Source organism: Mustela lutreola, chromosome 8, assembly GCF_030435805.1.
Source record: "Mustela lutreola isolate mMusLut2 chromosome 8, mMusLut2.pri, whole genome shotgun sequence".
Classification (NCBI taxonomy): Eukaryota; Metazoa; Chordata; class Mammalia; order Carnivora; family Mustelidae; genus Mustela; species Mustela lutreola.
This window is the reverse complement of record NC_081297.1, coordinates 70804253-70822535: the sequence shown is the minus strand read 5'-3', so window position 1 is coordinate 70822535 and position 18283 is coordinate 70804253. Positions and strand designations below refer to the sequence as shown.

Below are 18283 nucleotides of genomic sequence, written 5' to 3'. Positions count from 1 at the left end.
TTTTTTGACAGATGGAGATCACAAGTAGGCAGAGAAGCAGGCAGAGAGAGAGGGGGAAGCAGGCTCCCCGAAGAGCAGAGAGCCCGATGCAGGACTCGATCCCAGGACCCTGGGATCATGACCTGAGCCGAAGGCAGAGGCTTTAACCACTGAGCCACCCAGGCGCCCCTGTACCCTAGATTTTAAAGAGAAGTTCATTATGAAAACCTAGAATTGGCCTAACTATCCACTAATAGCATATAGATATGTAAACCGAAGATGAATATATATAGGAGTGAAATTCCATGAACTATAACTACAACGCTCAAAAAGAAGCAACATCAGTTTCTTTTATGAACACATAGATATATACCACATAGATTATTACCACAAACTCATTTCTGAATCCAGGCCTTATTAAGCTCTCAATAATTTTAAACCTAGGATAACACACCATTTGTATATACCAATAAGCAATAAGCGTTTTATAAAGGTGACTGCTGAAAAGAGTTGAAGCTATTTTTCAATATGGATGAAAGGAACTGGAACATATAAAATTCATGTTATTGGCTACCTCTTGGAGACATGCAAAGGGAGAGAATAAGGACTTAGCAAAGGTCATATGACTATATTAAGTTTTGGTTCTTAACTGTGGTAGCAGATTTATGGCTATTCATTTTATCATTTTGCCTTAAATCTGCATATAGTTTATGTGTATCTAGTAATTGGTACAGCTCTTATTCTTTAAAATGTATTGAAGCAAAAGCTAATAATGACAATCATTAATCAAGACAATCAAAATAATTATAATGTAAAAGGAAAATAAACATTTTAAACAATTCAGTAAATTATATGTTAAAGATTTCTTTGAGAGAGAAAGAACACACAAGCTGCGGGGAGGGGCAGAGAAAGTTTTAAGCAGACTCCATCTGTGCTGAGCGCAGAGCTGGCTGGAAGGCTCTATCTCAGGACCCTGAGATCACAACCTGAGCCAAAACCAAGAGTCAGATGTTTAAGCAACTGTGCCACCCAGGCACCTCTATAAGTTATATTTAATTTGCAAAGTAACTTACCCAATGTGTCACATTTCTCTCTAGCTCCACAAATGTCTTCCCTTAAAACAAAAAATTTTGAAGCATTTTCAGAAAAATATTTTTACAAGTCAAAACAAAGATAAAGAAGCTTGATCTGTGATGTGATTATTACCACAAACTCATTTCTGAATCCAGGCCTTATTAAGCTCTCAATAATTTTAAACCTAGGATAACACACCATTTGTATATACCAATAAGCAATAAGCGTTTTATAAAGGTGACTGCTGAAAAGAGTTGAAGCTTTAACCACGTTTAACAATAAACTTTCTAAGTGTTTACAAACATTGTTGAATGTGGTTAAAGCTTCAACTCTTTTTCACCTCTGCCTTTACTTATCCTGTATGTGTAATGTAGTTTATGCTTTTCTAGATGTTTCAACATCATTATAAGCTTCAGTTCTTATTCTCCACCACAGATAATATTCTCATATACTACCAAATTATTTATTTCTTTTTTTCTTCTGCATTACTTAGTCCCTAAGCATTCAATTTGACAGTTCTCTTGTCTTTCTTTATGGTATCCCTCTTCCAGTCTCCTTTGTCTACCTCCCATCTTTAATTCATTATCTTCAGTCTTTGTTGCTTGGCCTCTACTTGCAATCCAGAGAAGAACCATGGACTGATGATATAATGTGGTGTATAAAATTACGTCAATTCTGCTTCAGTTCTGAAATTTTACAGCTATTTTACATGGACTAAGTGTTTCACTTCAGAGTTCTAGAAAGCAGAGATTTCAGAGTCTGACCCCTAAGTGGAAGAATTATTTCCTTTTGTCAATCAACCAATCCTAAGATCTAAATATCCTGGTAGCCATCAGTGTTGCTCAAGCGAAGGGATGAATTAACAATATATAGTGGTGCTTGTAAAATGGACAATCATTTTATAATAGCAGGAGTTGTTTTCCTTAAGCAGGTTGAGAAAGATCCTTGTAAATGCAGTTTAGTAATGAAGACATGGATTGAACATCAAAACACAGATTTTTTTTTTAAAGTACAAGAAGTCAAAAGTGGACAGCCAATTACATTCAAAGCTCTTCTTTCCAAGTGATTGAAATATCAAGTGGGGAATGAACATAACTTACATTCAGTTCCATAATTTTGTTCCTTTGCACTTATTTTTCATAATTCTGTCACTAAATAAGGAAATTATTTTGTTTGGGTCGATCCATTACTCAGCAACCTAACATTGCTAATTTCCTAAGGAATCAACTAGCATTCTGGTCTAAAAGAAAAATGCTTTCATACAATAGTATCTTTTCCAGTACAAGTTCTCATAGAACACCACAGTGTATTATTAACAAGAAGTAGTGATCATGCAGAAGAGAAAGGGTAAACAACTGCAGTGGGAAGGGTTATTTCTAAAATTGTACCTAGTGATAAGAACAGCAGTGTCATGGTGAGAAGGGTGAGCATCATCAAGAACATTCTGACTTTGTTGCCACAAACAGAAGTTACGCAATGTGGTAGCTGCATTGTAACTGATGACTGGTCCTTCCTATACAAAAAAAAAAAAAAAAAGAGCAATTCAATATTACATTAAAATATCCACAGCCTTTCTTTTTCTCCAGGCTTGGCAGCTTCCTTGCAATTTATCAAACAGTATTTTCAGAAGCAAGTGAAGTGGCATATCTCCCTCATATTTATTCAAAAATATGTTAGCAATACTTAAAACATAATTGAAAGGAGGTCTAGTGAGACGTTTTCAATGTAACCATCCAATACTGAAGATTAAAAAACTTCTAAAAAACTGTATTTTAATTTCTTCAATGACAGGATTATAAAAGAGAATAACCTCATTGTTTTTAAACCTTAGGTTTTTAATGTTTTTATTATTGCCTTTCTTTTTATTTCCATCACAATATAAAAAGTTAATCTCACTCCTTTTCAAATCAAGTTTTTAAATGTAAATTTCAGAAGTATCTCATTTCTAATAACAATTTTGTGATCTATATATGTTACTAGGAGCTAACTACAATTAAAATTACTAACTTCAGGCCTGGTTCTTACCTGTTCATTATGAATTACAACTAATTTTACAATTACTATGTTGATAAGATTTCCAATACTTGAGTCCTTGTAGATTGCTGCAACCTGCAAGGAAAAAAAATGTAGGATTATCTGCATTGTAGAATGTTGAGCAGCATTGGAGTTCATTTCTAGTTCTTAATAGAATTGAACTTAATTATTAATATAATGTGTTATAAGAGAATATGTTCTATCTTAGTGTTAAAGTCTTTTTACATATGTTCTAGGATTTTCTAAGACAGTCCTTTAGATGTTGTAAATGTAAATTTTGATGTAGTAACTTCTAATTATATCACTTTTTTAACTGTTAATTATATACACTTTAATTAAAAAGTGTAGGATTAGGTGCCTAAATGAGTTGCTTCTTCTCAAATATTGACTGAAACCAGTCCTAGAACATCTATTCTGATTTAGCTGTGCATCAGAATCTCCTATGGACCTTTCCACAAACCCAGACACCCAGGCTAAATCTCTTATAAATTAAACAGAATCTCTGGGGTTGAGACCTCAGCATCAATTATCTTTTAAATTTCCCCAGTATTTTTTAATGATTCCAACGTGAACCTGACTTTGAGAACCAGTATCTTTAAACCTACTGAGATCAGCCCGTGGATCAGCAGTGTATGTATTCCCTAGAGCTGACTGAAATGCAGAGTTGCAACTACATCAAAAACTAATAATTTATTATATGTTGGCTAACTGAACATAATAAAAATAAAAATTTAAAATTTAAAAATCTAATAAAAAAAAAAAAGACCTGCAGAATTACAGACCCCGCCCTGTACTAGTGAATCAATCAGTTTGCATTTTAACAAAGTCCTCATGTAACCTTAACACTAACGGCTTGGAAAATATTTTAGATGATTCAGCAGGAACTTCACTTCAATCTGTGTCACAGTCCATAATTTACATAACCATTATTCTCCATAAAAATATGTAAGTTTTACCTATTTTTCTGGTAGTTTTACCTACTATTTTCCACAATGGCTGCATATTTCCAATTCTGAGTGTGCTTATAATTTTAATGATTAGTACTACTGGAATCCATGGAAACAGATTCATCCAAAATCACATAAGAAACCCTAAAAGAGGTCAGGTCACAGGTCATAACCTGGTCTATAATTATTCAAGACTGAAAAATGCAATTCTATGAGCCCCTCTACATAGGCTCAGTTTGTGATTCCTGGTTAAGGTGCTAATTCACTACATTCATCTCTTCTACTTGTAGCCATCCTAAAGGTTTTCACTGTAGTAGTGGTTTCTTCCACATTCAATGCCTCTGTCTTGCACTCCTTCAGAAACATAATCCCCTCAGGACCTGGCCTTAGTAACATTTTTCTTGATAGGTCTCCTCAGGCAAGGGGAAAAAAGCAAAGCTAAACTACAAGGACTACACCAAAATAAAAAGTTTTTGCACAACCAAGGATAAGAAAAGGCAAGCTACAGGGCGCCTGGGTGGCTCAGTGGGCTAAGCCTCTGCCTTTTGGCTCAGGTCATGATCCCAGAGTCCTGGGATCAAGTCCCGCATCAGTCTCTCTGCTTGACAGGGAGCCTGCTTCCTCCTCTGTCTCTCTCTCTCTCTACTTGTGATCTCTGTCAAATAAATAAATAAAATCTTAAAAATAAATAAATAAAAGGCAACGTACAAAATAAGACATTTGCAAATGATATATCCAATGGGGATTAGTATAAAAAATATATAAAGAACTTAAAATAAATGAAGTTTTATATAGATATATCTTAAAAACAATCCAATTAAAATAGAGCAGAGGCCCTGAATAGACCTCTTTTCAAAGATGACACACACTTTGCCAACAGACATATGAAAATTTGCTCAACATCACTGGCCAGTGAAATGCAAACCAAAACCACAAGATAATACTTTACACCTATCAGGAATGGTTAATATAAAAAACAAAACAAAACAAAACAATAACAAAAAAACCCAAAAACAAACAAACAAACAAAAAAACAAAACAAGAAATAAGTGTTGGTGAGGAAGTGGAGAAAAAGGAACCCCTGTGCACCATGGATAGGAATGTAAAGAGGTTGCACCCACTATGGAAAATAGTAGGAAGGCTCCTCAAACAATAAAAACAGGAATATCATATGATCCAGTAATTCCAGTCCTGGGTATTTAGCCAAAGATAGCCCTAATTCAAAAAGTTATATGCACCCATATATTTATTACACAGCATTATTTACACTAGCCAAGATGCGGAAGCAATCTAAGTGTCCACTGATACATGAACAGTTAAGACACAGTGTCTTTGTAACAAAGTATCACTCAGCCATAAGAATGAGATCTTGCCATTTGTGACAACACAGAGGAAACCTAGAGAGACAATGCTAAGTGAAATAAGTCAGACCAAAAAAAAGAGACAAATATGATTTCACTATACATGGAATCTAAAAAGCGAAACAAAGCATTAACAGACTCAAATACAAAGAGCAAACTGGTGCTTGCTGGAGGAGAGGGGATGGGGGATGGGCAAAATGGGTGAAAGAGAGTAGAAGGTACAAGTTTCCAGTTACAGAAGTCATGGGGATGAAAGGTACTGCATAGGGAATACAGTCTATGGCGTTGTAATAGCATTGGATGGTGACAAAAGGTAGCTAAACTGGTAGAGAGCATAGCATAACACAGAGCTGTCGAATCACTCAAATCACTGCTATATACTTTGTCAACAATACCTCAATTTCAAGTTTCTGAAACCTGGACTACCATCTTCTGGACACTACCCAAACCAAGATAAGCCATTGCTTGAGGAGATCCTACTTGTCTCATCTTTTGGATAAATATTCAGCATCTACGTCCTGCTTTGTTGGCTAGCAACTAACTGAGAGATAAGGAAGACATGGGCCCTGACCTTCTGGAGCTTAAAATTTGCTGGAAGTACTAGTAGTGGAGACCTCATTCCATCAGCCCAAGTGGTTTCAATATAATGAGTGACATACACAGCTGCTGCTGCTGCTGCTTTTGCTACATGGAGTACAACCAGAACCAGAGCCAAAAGCATCTCCAGAAATGCTGACACTGTGGGGTCAGCATGGGTTTCAACACACATTCTAGCACCTTTTCCGTGGTTTTAGCTGCACAGCCACAAATATTTACAGGTTGGTCTACCAACCGTGTTGCCTTCAGCTCTGGCAATAGCATTTTTTGGCAAAAGTGTTGGTCTTGGGAGAGGGGTTGAGAGTAAGTTAAGACAGGGACAATCGAATGGTTGGCAATTTCAAGCATTCAAGTCTGTTAACACTGCAGTATTGCTCACTTGAAAATGAGAGCTGTGGAAAGTTGTTGAGCTGATATTTTCCATGTTACTTAAAAAAAATACTTTTCTCCCATAGAAAACAAAGTATACACATACTCGTAACTACAGTTATCCTCTGATGCAGTGAATTTAAAAGTGGATGCTTTTCTAAGTCAAATTACAAAGTAAATAATACATCTCAAAGGTATGCACAAAGGCTCTTTTCCCCCTTAAAAAACAAATGCTTGTAAAGACTTTTATGTCACAGGGAGCCATGTATTCCCAGTTACTCCACATAGAAAAAAGCTTAAGTATTATGAAGTATCTACACAGCTAATTTCTCTACTCATTGCCCCAAAGATGTTGACCAAAATTGACTATCCAGATATTTTAGTATCAGCTACAAAATATATAGTCTTAAAAATATTGAGTTTCAGAAGGAAACAGATACTGCACCTGAAAAGTAACAGATCTATAAGGAATATGCAGTAAATATATCTATAACGGAATATTACTCAACCATACAAAAGAATGAAATTTTGTCATTTATAATGACATGGATGAAGCTACAGAGTATTATGCTAAGTGAAATAGAACAATCAGATATAAATACCATATGATTTCACTCAAATGTGAAATTTAAGGAACAAAGTGGGGGCACCAAGAAACAGACTTTTCACCATAGAGAATAAACTGATGCTACATCCAGAGGGGAGGTAGGTGAGGGAATTAACGAGCACACTTGCTATAATGAGCACCAGGTGCTATATGGAAGTATTGAATCACTATATTGTAACACCTGAAACTAATATCACATTGTACATTAACTGGAATTTAAATAAAAACTTTAAAAAAAACCCTCATTCTTCCAGACATGGAAAATACAAAGGGCTCAACTTAATTCTTCACACACACCTTTCCCCCCAAAACCCTCAGATTAATATTTTGCTTTTATACTAAAACGGTATCCTGAAGTAATTAAGGTTATCCTATTTAATGGTATGAATTTCTTCTTGTATGTGCTGACCATCATCTATGTGCTCATATTCAATATATATATCTCTTTTACTATATTTGGATATTTATTAAGATGCAATGATGTAACAATTCAATTAAACGGAATTATGAAACAGGCAGATGAATGACCAAGGGGCCTGTTTCATTATTCAGAGGATTTTCTAATCGGCATGTACAACGTGTTTCTCTCATCCCCAAACCACCACCCCATATTAGATTGCCACAATGGTAGGATACCATGTTTGCTATTTCTCCATGAATACATTCATAAGTTTATTGGCTTTAGCTCTAACCATTGAATCTATCTCAGGGAATTTCAGCATTCTACCCTAAGTCCTTTTAATTAACTCTTGGTACAAAAATTGCTTTCAGAACCCTGATGTGTTTCATGACATTGCTCTACTATAGTCACTTGACCATGGCCTCAAAGAACTCTTAGGTTGTCAGGAGACCTTGGTTTTAGTTCTAGCTCTATTGCTAGTTACAAGGAAGCTTCTCAATTCAGGAATTTGGCCTATCTACTTTTTGTCTCAATACCTGCAACCATGTTGAGACACAGAACACCCTTGGTCACAATGCCCTAGTGCATTTAATTAGTATTTACCACACGCTATTTGGGGAGGAGTGTGGAGAGCATTTGTTTTAAGGAACAAAATCATTCCACAGTTTGAGAAACGTTTAGTAAAAAAGTTAAGTAGGTATCTTCAGCATCTTGAGAAGTATTATTTCACACACATGCTTGAACACTTTTTCCCCTTCTTGCTATGGAGCATATCACAGTTCTAGTACTCCATTCCACAGACTACACCTTAGAAAACGTTAGACCAGTTATCTAAGGTAACCTCTTGTTCTACAGAGCCATGCAATACTGATATATGTAACTATAATCACCACATGTTAGAGGGCTGCATTTTAGAATTTTTATTGATCTAATTAAAATGTATTGAATCTTCTATTCTTTAAGCATTTGTTCCCCTAGCATATCAGGTTTATGTTTCTTTTACAGATAGATCTCACAAAACAGTAATTCACAGACATTTATCAAAACAGGTAGAGAAGAGGGAAACCTGGGTGGCTCAGTGGGTTAAAGCCTCTGTCTTCAGCTCAGGTCATGATTCCAGGGTCCTGGGATTGAGTCCCACATGGGGCTCTCTGCTCAGCAAGGAGTCTGCTCCCCCCCCCCACCACCCGTCCCCGTCCCTCTCTGCCTGCCTCTCCGCCTACTTGTATCTCTGTCTGTCAAATAAATAAATAAATCTGTTTTTAAAATAAGGTAGAGAAGAAATGGCATAAATTCTATTGTTTAAATGTTTCAAGCAAATTCTAGGCAAAATACACTTCATGCAAATCATGAAGTTACTGTCACCATTAACTGACCAACTATTTTGAAGTAATCTGTATATAGAGCTTCAGCAAATGTACATATGATATGCTTACAGGCTATCTTCATTTTTATCATTTTAGCAATTTTTGAGATAACAGACATATTACTTTTAGATATTCAACAATGACTTGATAAATGTATGTATTGTGAAATGATCACCACAAAAAGTTAACATCTACCATATACAGTTATAATTTTTTTTCTTGTTATGAGAGCTTTTCAGATCTACTCTAAACAACTTTCAAATGTAAAATAATCACCATGTCAACCATTCACCATGCTGTGTGTTACACCCCTAGGACTTGTAACTGAAGTTTGTAGCTTTTGACCACTTTCACCTTCAAAATCACCTATATAAAACTGATTTTAACAAAGTGAAGAGATTTTGTTTATAAGGATCTCTACTCTTGTCACATCTTTTCACTTAAAGTTAGAAAATTACTTTATTACATTCCACTACATGCAAAGTATGTATGTGCAGAGAATAAAACTGAAACATAATAGGTCAACAATACTTCAATTTAAAAAAATTAAAATTAAATAATTAGAACAGAGTTGAAGAAAGGAAAAGCAAACATTAATGGTCATACCTGAAATATAAAAAGTACATTATTAAGTTTTTATTTTAGTATGGTTGAAAATTGTCTACCCTGAATTACATCAATGAAAGCAAGGATATTAAGTCAGTATGATGCAAGTGAGGGTTTTTGTTGATAGACGCCTCTAAGAGCAACTATATTTTAATAAACAGGGCTAATTCCTGATGATCATATGGTGCTCCTTAAATTTACATGATTAAATCTCTAAGAAGGTGAATATTACAAAGTCAAGCCTTTGTGAACCTCTGAACTAGTAAATATCTTCAAGGTCTATTAAATAAGTCACTGAATATCAAAGAGAGTCTGTTGAAGAAGGTAACTCCTCTAGTTGACAAATGTGTTGGTAGTTTAACTATATGTAAATGCCATTTTAGTCAAATTCTGTCACCCAAATTCTCTAAAGATAAATACTTTTGTATTATCTTTAGATAATAATTTTGTATTAAATACCTCAACATCTCTGAGCATTTAACATAAACTCATTTCATTAGATATGCTATACACAATTCTTTCCAGTTTTCATGCTGAAATCATTTTGAAGAAGATCATTATGCTATTTGTATAGCAACTCTAGTGAATTAAATCACACAACATTTCTGTATCACTGTACACATTTTGTTAAACTGTTGAGTAAAGAAACAGTTTAAGACAGTACAAATGTGTACTTTGTGCAGGACGGTTAAGAGTAGATAGTTCTGTAAATGGTGTATATAATCCATTTGGCTCAGTGTCGAAGCATTCAGCTATTCTCCCTATCTTATCTGGAGCCAACACACACAAACTTTTTGGTGACTTTGAACTTTTCTTTAAGTGGTTCACAATTATACTTCAAGTCTAAATCACATTTTCCTGTCTTTTTCCTAAATTACTATCACCAAGAACATTACCAATATCCTGTGTTTTTGTTTGAATAAATGCAGTTAAGACTTTCTTAAAAAACAGGAGAGAATGTGCAGGATCTACAAGGACTCCTTCCTCAACCCGAAACACCTGCGGATACTTACATGGAGACAGCATTCCTCTTACCTCTTCAGAACAATTTTGGAAATGGAACTCATGAGTGGAGATAAAACAAGTTGAACTAGATTTGACCATCTCTACAAGGTGTGGCTAACGGTCCCGGTTTGCCTAGGACTATGGGGTTTCCAGGGACAGGAGTCTTAACACTAAAACTAGGAAAGTCCCAGGGGACACAAGGAGAGTTTGTCACTCTAGGTCACAATTTCCTTTCACGTGGTTTATATCTGCAAATATCATTGTGATCATGGTTTTTCCTGTGAACAGTCTTTAACTTTTTATTTAAATTCCAATAGTTATCATACAGTGTAAAATTAGTTACACATACGGTATAATCATAATAATATTAGTTTCAGGTGTACATTGCAGTGATTCAACACTTCCATACAACAGGCAATGCTCATCACAAGTGCCCTCCTTAACACCCATCACCGGGTTCACCCATCCTTCCACCCACTTCCTCTCTAGTAATCAGCAGTTTGTTCTCTACAGTCAGGAGTGTTCCTTGGTTTGGCTCTTTATCCGTATCCTTATTTTTGTTCCTTAAATTCCACACATTCTTTTAATGAAAAAGAATGGAGAAAGCATTAAACTCAGTAATTTATAAATCATCTGAAATTTGACCTCTGAAGAGGAAAGAAAGCATATACAAAACCCAAACCACCTCAAAAGAGGGTAAATTTTTCCTCCTATCCATCTACATTGGGAACGCCTCCCTTTTTCCTGACCCTGCTGCGGTCTGTCTCCTTATGAATGAGAGCTCAACACAACCAGTTGACTAGATGACTTAACATCTCATCTTCAACTGAAATTGGCTCTCCTAGTGGAACTAAGAACCTAGAAAGCGCACACATTGGGCTACTGTTTCAAGCAATCTGAGAAGCTGATTTACTTTCTGTGAAGTCAAAAGGTCTGTTTTGCCCTTGATGAACTGTGGCTTTAAAACTCCCATGGGCAAATTCAGTAACCTCCAAGTTGTGTCACAGTATCTTCCAAACAGTAATTATATTGATTTTTATGTGAAATACAGGTAACAAAACTCTTCTGAGAATGCCATTATCACCAAAACTGCATGTAACTATTCCAAATTTTTTCCAATAAACATTCTTCCTATTTTCCTTTCCTCCTTCTAGTTCATATTTGCACAGCACAGGTATCAAAGTTGCCCAATCTGTTGCATTTACAAAATCTAGTATTTTCCCCCTCAGTATCTCTACCCTCCTCCCCACAATGTTCTTAATGAATATCTCCTTTAACCATTTAAAATTACAAAGTTTACCCTCTACTGCTCCATATAATTGATTCAATTTCCTGCATTATCAACGAACATCCTCTGTGTCCGTGCTGTCATTAGAATCTCCTCATAATGAGCATGCCACACCCACATGTAGATAATTATACATCTAGAAAATTACACATCTAATTACTTCAGATTCAGAGGTAAAAGCATGTTATCAGGATAAATTTCTATGTATAGCTCTGTTTTCATTTTAAAAATTTCAAGTCAACAAGTGTCCATTTTGTACAATTTCAGAAATCATTTTGAATCATCTGTTTTTTTGGTCTACTTTACAATGACATGCATTCTGAAAAAAGTATTAATCACTTATTCATTCTATCTTTAACTATAAATGCGCTCTTTGTACCAAATACTGTACTTAGACAACATAGGCTATTTATTCTTAGCACATATAATCATAAGAATTTAAGGTGAAATATTATATATAAGGAAAACAATAGGGTCTCAGTGTCTTCAAGTCAAAATGTACTTAAGTGGGCATTTCTAGCTAAGAAAACTTTTTACAATGGCCAATAGATGTATGCTGGCCAAGCTGTTCAATCAAGTGGGCCTGAATTCCCTACATGTTTACAGGTACTTCCAGCCATTGTGTGTATTCCAATACCCTAAATCTGTATAAATAAGTCACTATATAATTCATTAACTAAATCAGGAGACTCCTGAGCATGAAAGGTGGGTGCTTTTAGTAATTACTCCAAAACAGGCCTAAATCCAGAAATGTCCCAGACAACAGTTTAAGTAGGTGTTTGTATAGGATATATTTGTATAGATCCTTCACTAGGTCTAGAATTCTGTTCCATGGATACTGCCACCACCCCTGCTCAAAAGAGATGTTAATGTCAGATCAGTAACTCACAGCTACTGTGATCTTACATTCCAAATTTGCTAAAGCAGCTCTCTCTCAGTAATATCCTATCTTTTTATCCCCATAAATACATTTATAATTTGAAGTATCCTTTCTCCCAGGGGCACCTGGGTGGTTCAGTGGGTTAAAGCCTCTGCCTTCAGTTCAGGTCATGATCCCAGGATCCTGGGATCAAGCCCCACAACGGGCTCTCTGTTCAGCAGGGAGCCTGCTCCCCCCCCACCCCCCCCGCCTCGCTTGCCTCTCTGCCTACTTGTGATCTTTGTCTGTCAAATAAATAAATAAAATCTTTATATATATATATATATATATATATATATATATATATATATATAAAAAATTTCTCCCAATGAAAATGAAAACAATGGTCCAAAGTCTTTGTTATACAGCAAAAATGGTTCTAAGAAGGAAGTTTATAGCAATGTATGCCTACCTCAAGAGGCAAGAAAAATGTCAAATGAACAATCTAACCTTAAACCTAAAGGAGCCAGAAAAAGAAACAAAACCCAAAACCAACAGAAAGAAGGAAATAATAAAGATTAGAGCATAAATATAGAATTTTTTTTTTAAAAAGCAGAAAAGATCAATAAAGCCAGGAGTTAGTTCTTTGAAGGATCCACAAAATTGATAATCCTCTAGCCAGACTCATCACAAAGAGGACTCAAAGTCCCAAATCTCACAAATGAATGAAATACCAACACCACAGAAATACTAACAGTTGTAAGAGATTATAAAAAATTATATACCAACAAATTGGATAACTTAAATGAATTCCTAAAAACACATAACCTACCAAAACCGAAGCAGGAATACAAACTTTGAACAGAATCATTCCCAGCAATGAAACTGAATCAGTAATCAAAAAACTCCCATGGGTGCCTGGGTGGCTCAGTGGGTTAAAGCCTCTGTCTTCAGCTCAGGTCATGATCCCAGGGTCCTGGGATCGGGCTCTCTGCTCAGTGGAGAACCTGCTCCCCCCTCTCTCTCTGCCTGCCTCTCTGCCTACTTGTGATCTCTGTCAAATAAATTTAAAAATCTTAAAAAAAAAAAAAAAAAAAAAAACCAAAACCTCCCAATAAGCAAAAGTCCAGGATTAGAAGTCTTCATGGGTGAATTCCAAATATTTAGAGTTTATACCTATTCTCCTCAAACTATTCCGAAAATCAAAGAGGAAGGAAAACTTACAAATTCACTCTATGAGGTTTTCATCCTGATATCAAAACCAGATAAAGATACCACACAAAAAGAGAACTACAGACCAGTGTCTCTGATGAACATAGACGCAAAAATCCTCAACAAAATACTAGTAAGCGGAATCCAACAACAACAACAAAAATCATTCACCACAATCAAACAGGATTTACTCCCTGGATACAAGGGTGGTTCAATATTTGCACATCAATCAATGTGATACACCATATTAATAAGGATAAAAACTATATGATCACTTGAATACATCCATAAAAAGCATTTGACAAAGTAAAACATCCATTCATGATAACCAAAAAAACCCCACTAAAAACCTTAATAAAGTAGGTTTAGAGAAAACATACCTCAACATAAATAAAGGCCTTATATAAAAACCCACAGCTGGGACACCTGGGTGGTTCAGTTGGTTAAGCATCTCACTTCGGCTCAGGTCATGATCTCAGGGTCCTGGGATCAAGCCTGATGTTGGACTCCCCACTCAGTGGGAAGTCTACTTATCTCTCTCCCTCTGCCCCTCCCCATGCTTGTGTGCTCTCTCTCAAATAAATAAAATCTTAAAAAGAAAAAGAAAACCCAAAGCCAAAATCATACTTAATGGGAAAAACGAACTTTTCCTCTAAGATCAGGAACATGACAAGGGTATCACTTTCATTACCTTTCTTCAATGTAGTACTGGATATCCTAGCCACAGAGATTAGACAACGAACAAAGTAAGAGGCATCCAAATTGTTAAGAAGTAAAACTTTCACCACTTGCAGATGTGGTGATACTATACACAGAAAACTCTAAAGACTCCAAAATACTACTAGAACTGAAAAATGAACTCAGTAAAGTCACAGGATACAAAAATCAATGTACAGAAATGTGTTCCATTTGTATATACCAGTAATGAAGCAGCAGAAAGGAGAAATAAAAGAATCCCATTTACAAGTGTTCTAAAAACAAAATACCTAGGAAGCTTACCAAAGAGGTGAAAAGCTTATACTCTAAAAACTATAAAACATTGATGAAAATGTTTCAAGAATACCCAAAGAAATGCAAGGCATTCCATGCTCATGGGTTGGAAGAACATTGTTAAAATGTCAATACTACTCAAAGCAATCTACACATTTAATGCAATCCCTATCAAAATGCCAATGGCACTTTTCATAGAGCTAGAACAAACATCCTAAAATTGTATGGAACCACAAAAGAATAACCAAAGCATCTTAAAAAGAAAAGCAAAGTTAAAGACATCATAATATCAGACTTCAGGTTATATTACAAACTTGTAGTAATTAAAGCATAAAAAATAGACATGTCGATCAACTAAACAGAAAACCCAGAAATACATCCACAACTATATGGTCAATTAATCTTCAACAAAGCAGGAAAGAATGTCCAATGGGAATTTCTCCCATTTTTCCCAATGGGAAAAAAAAAAACAGTCTCTACAAAAAATGGTGTTGGGAAAACTGGATGACTACATGCAAAAGAATGAAACTGGATCACTTTCTCACACCACGCACAAATATAAATAATGGATTAAAGACCTCAACGTGAGACCTGAAACCATAAAAACCCTAGAAGAGAAAACAGAGGCATCAGCCATAGCATCAGGTTTTTTTTGTTTGTTCGTTTGTTTGTTTAGAGCTATCTCCTAAAGCAAGGAAACTAAAAGCAAAAATATACTATACACACACACACACACACACACAAAATACAAAGCTTCTAAAAAAAACTTACAAAGCTTCTGCATAGCAAAGGAAACAACAAAATTAAAAAGCAACCTATGGAATGGGAGAAGATAATCTGCAAATGGCATATCCAGCATAAAGAACTGATACAACTCAATACCCTAAAAACAAATAATCCAATTTAAAAATTGGCAGAATATATGAAAAATATTTCTCAAAAGACATCCAGATGGCCAACACATGAAAAGATGCTCAACATCACTCATCATCAGGGAAATGCAAATCAAAACAAGGCGATATCACCTCATACCTGTCGGAATGGCTAAACTCAAAAACACAAGAAACAAGCGTTGGTGAAGATGTGGAGAAAAAGGAACCCTCTTGCACTGTTCATGGGAAGGCACACTGGTGTAGCCAATGTAAAAAATAGTGTGGAGGCTCCTCAAAAAGTTAATAGAACTACCCTACAATGCAGTAATCACACTACTGGGCATTTATCCAAAAATAGAAAATAAAAGTAATTTAAAGGGATACTTGCACCCCTGCTTACTGAAGCATTATTTACAATAGCCAGATTATAGAAGCAGCCCAAGAATCCACAGATAAACAAATGGATAAAGAAGAGGCAGTATATATACATATACAAATGGAATATTATTCAGCCATAAAAAATGAAAACTTGCCATTTGCAACATCATGGATGGAGCTAGAGAGTATAATGCTAAGCAAAATAAGTCAGAGAAAGTATCATATGATCTCACTCACATGTTGAATTTAACAAAACAAGCAAGCAAAGGGAAAAAAAAAAAAGAAAAACCAAGAAACAGACCCTTAACAGTAGAAAACTGACAGTTACCAGAGGGGGAGGTGGAGGAAGCAGGTGATGGGGATCAAAGAGTACATTTATCACGATGAACACTGATCAATGTATAAAATGGTTGAATCGCTATACTTATTTACCTGAAACTAATATAGCATTATATTAACTATGCTAGAATTAAAAACTTAAAAAATAAATTATCATTTGCCCCAATTTCTGATTTGGTAAGTGTAACAGGAGCAAAATAGCATCCCCTTCCTTCCATGCAGAAATAAGAGGGTTTAAAAATCAGATTCAAGGGGCAAAAGATCAGTGCTACCAAGATCTTCCCTTTACCAAGGGATAGAAAGTATTCATGCGATGAAGAATAATTCAAGTATTTTCAGTAAGTGTTTTCAGAGATTTTCAATTAATGTGAAGAAAACATTAAATATCTTAGAAAGTTTAAATGACAGGTTTACTTACAATTGACATTAGAGTTAGTACATAGTGCTGCAGATTCTGTCCATGATGATGAACCATTTTGGCATCGGCTGTAACCATGACTTCTACATATCTTGGATAGGATAAGAAACGTTTTTTCCTGGAATGTAATGGGCTTCTTTCATCTTCCAAGGATTTATTTTTTGAAGGGTACCCTAGAGCCATTTCCTTCTTTACATTAAGATCTTCGGTCATATTGCTGTTGCGGTGAAGGGGTAAAGTGGTCTGCTTTATTTGACTTTCTAGGGGGAAAAGAGAATATAATGCAGAGCCATTAAATTAGATGGGACTAAAAATATTGCACAAAAGTTTAATACATACACATCTGCTTCCAATGTGAGACACAAAGATAAAAAGAAGTTAAACAGTGTTATGCAGCAGTATTATGAGGATTACTATGCCTAGTAATAAAATATTCATTTTCATAGATTGCCTTAAGAAAAACCAAACTCAAAGTCTTTTTTTTTTTTTTTAAGTTTTATTTATTTATTTGACAGAGATCACAAGTCAGCAGAAAGGCAGGCAGAGAGAGAGGGGGAAGCAAGCTCCCTGCTAAGCAGAGAGCCCGATGAGGGGCTCGACCCCAGGACCCCAACATCATGACCTGAGCTGAAGGCAGAGGCTTAATCCACTGAGCCATCCAGGTGCCCTAAGTCTTTTTTTTTTTTTTTTTTTTTAAAAACAGCTATGGCGGTTCGAGTTCATTTATTAACCACTGTGTTCATTAAAAAAAAAAAAAACAAGGAGTTCCCATTTTTTTTAAGTAGGTAAATTAGGCCCTCAAGCAATGATATTTCAACCCATTACAAAGTAATCACATTTTGAAGACAATATGGAGAAGCTTTTGTTAGACTTAAGTGAATATCACCATAGACAGAAAAATCAAACCATAGAACAATGGTGGCTTTTTGAATCCAGAAAGTTAAATGTAGATATAAATTTTATAATACTTGATTATATAAAATATCCAAAAACATGCTTATGTTTAAATACAGCATTCAAATTATTCAACATTAGAGATTATTACAGAGGCGATATTTAAGTCCTATGCATTTATAGAAACTAATTATTTGTGCTATTAGAAAAAAATTATAAGCTGCATAGGTGCTCATCCTATGTCCTGCTCCATTTTTTTCTCTCCTTTTTCTCTTTTTTTTCAGACAACTGTTTTGTGGAAGTATTTTCAACGGAAGAGTACACCAAAGAATCAGTTAAGAAAAAAATCAAAGGCCCTGGAAACTACTCCGACTTAGTTGTACTATAAAGATTAGACAAATATAAAACTATTACAAAAATAATTTCCTTTTAAGTAAGCAGCAACCTTATGCTTGTAAGAAACAAGAGCATTGTTTCCACAGATTCCCAAACCCTCCTACCTTTTAATATTACTGTGTACTTAGGTTTTAAAATTCACCTCAGTGGGAAATTCTGAATTTGGCAAACTGAGTGTATGGCCTTAAAATTTTGTCCTAAAATCTTTCTCCTGGGGTGACTCCACCACTAAAATATCCATGACCACTTAATAGATCTTGGAAAAGAGCTCAGACATAATTTATATATTAT

General features: G+C 35.3%; 1 protein-coding gene across 1 annotated transcript in view; it reads right to left on the bottom strand.

The window, feature by feature from the left end:
• Positions 1–18283, bottom strand: part of ADAMTS20 (ADAM metallopeptidase with thrombospondin type 1 motif 20) — a 192812-nt gene that overhangs the window by 141516 nt on the left and 33013 nt on the right. The window contains exons 4-7 of the mRNA XM_059185607.1: positions 16703–16962; positions 3079–3162; positions 2442–2566; positions 1053–1093 (exon numbers count right to left, since the gene is read on the bottom strand). Of these exons, the coding sequence (XP_059041590.1) occupies positions 1053–1093; positions 2442–2566; positions 3079–3162; positions 16703–16962 (510 nt within the window). The remainder of the gene's footprint in view (positions 1–1052; positions 1094–2441; positions 2567–3078; positions 3163–16702; positions 16963–18283) is intronic.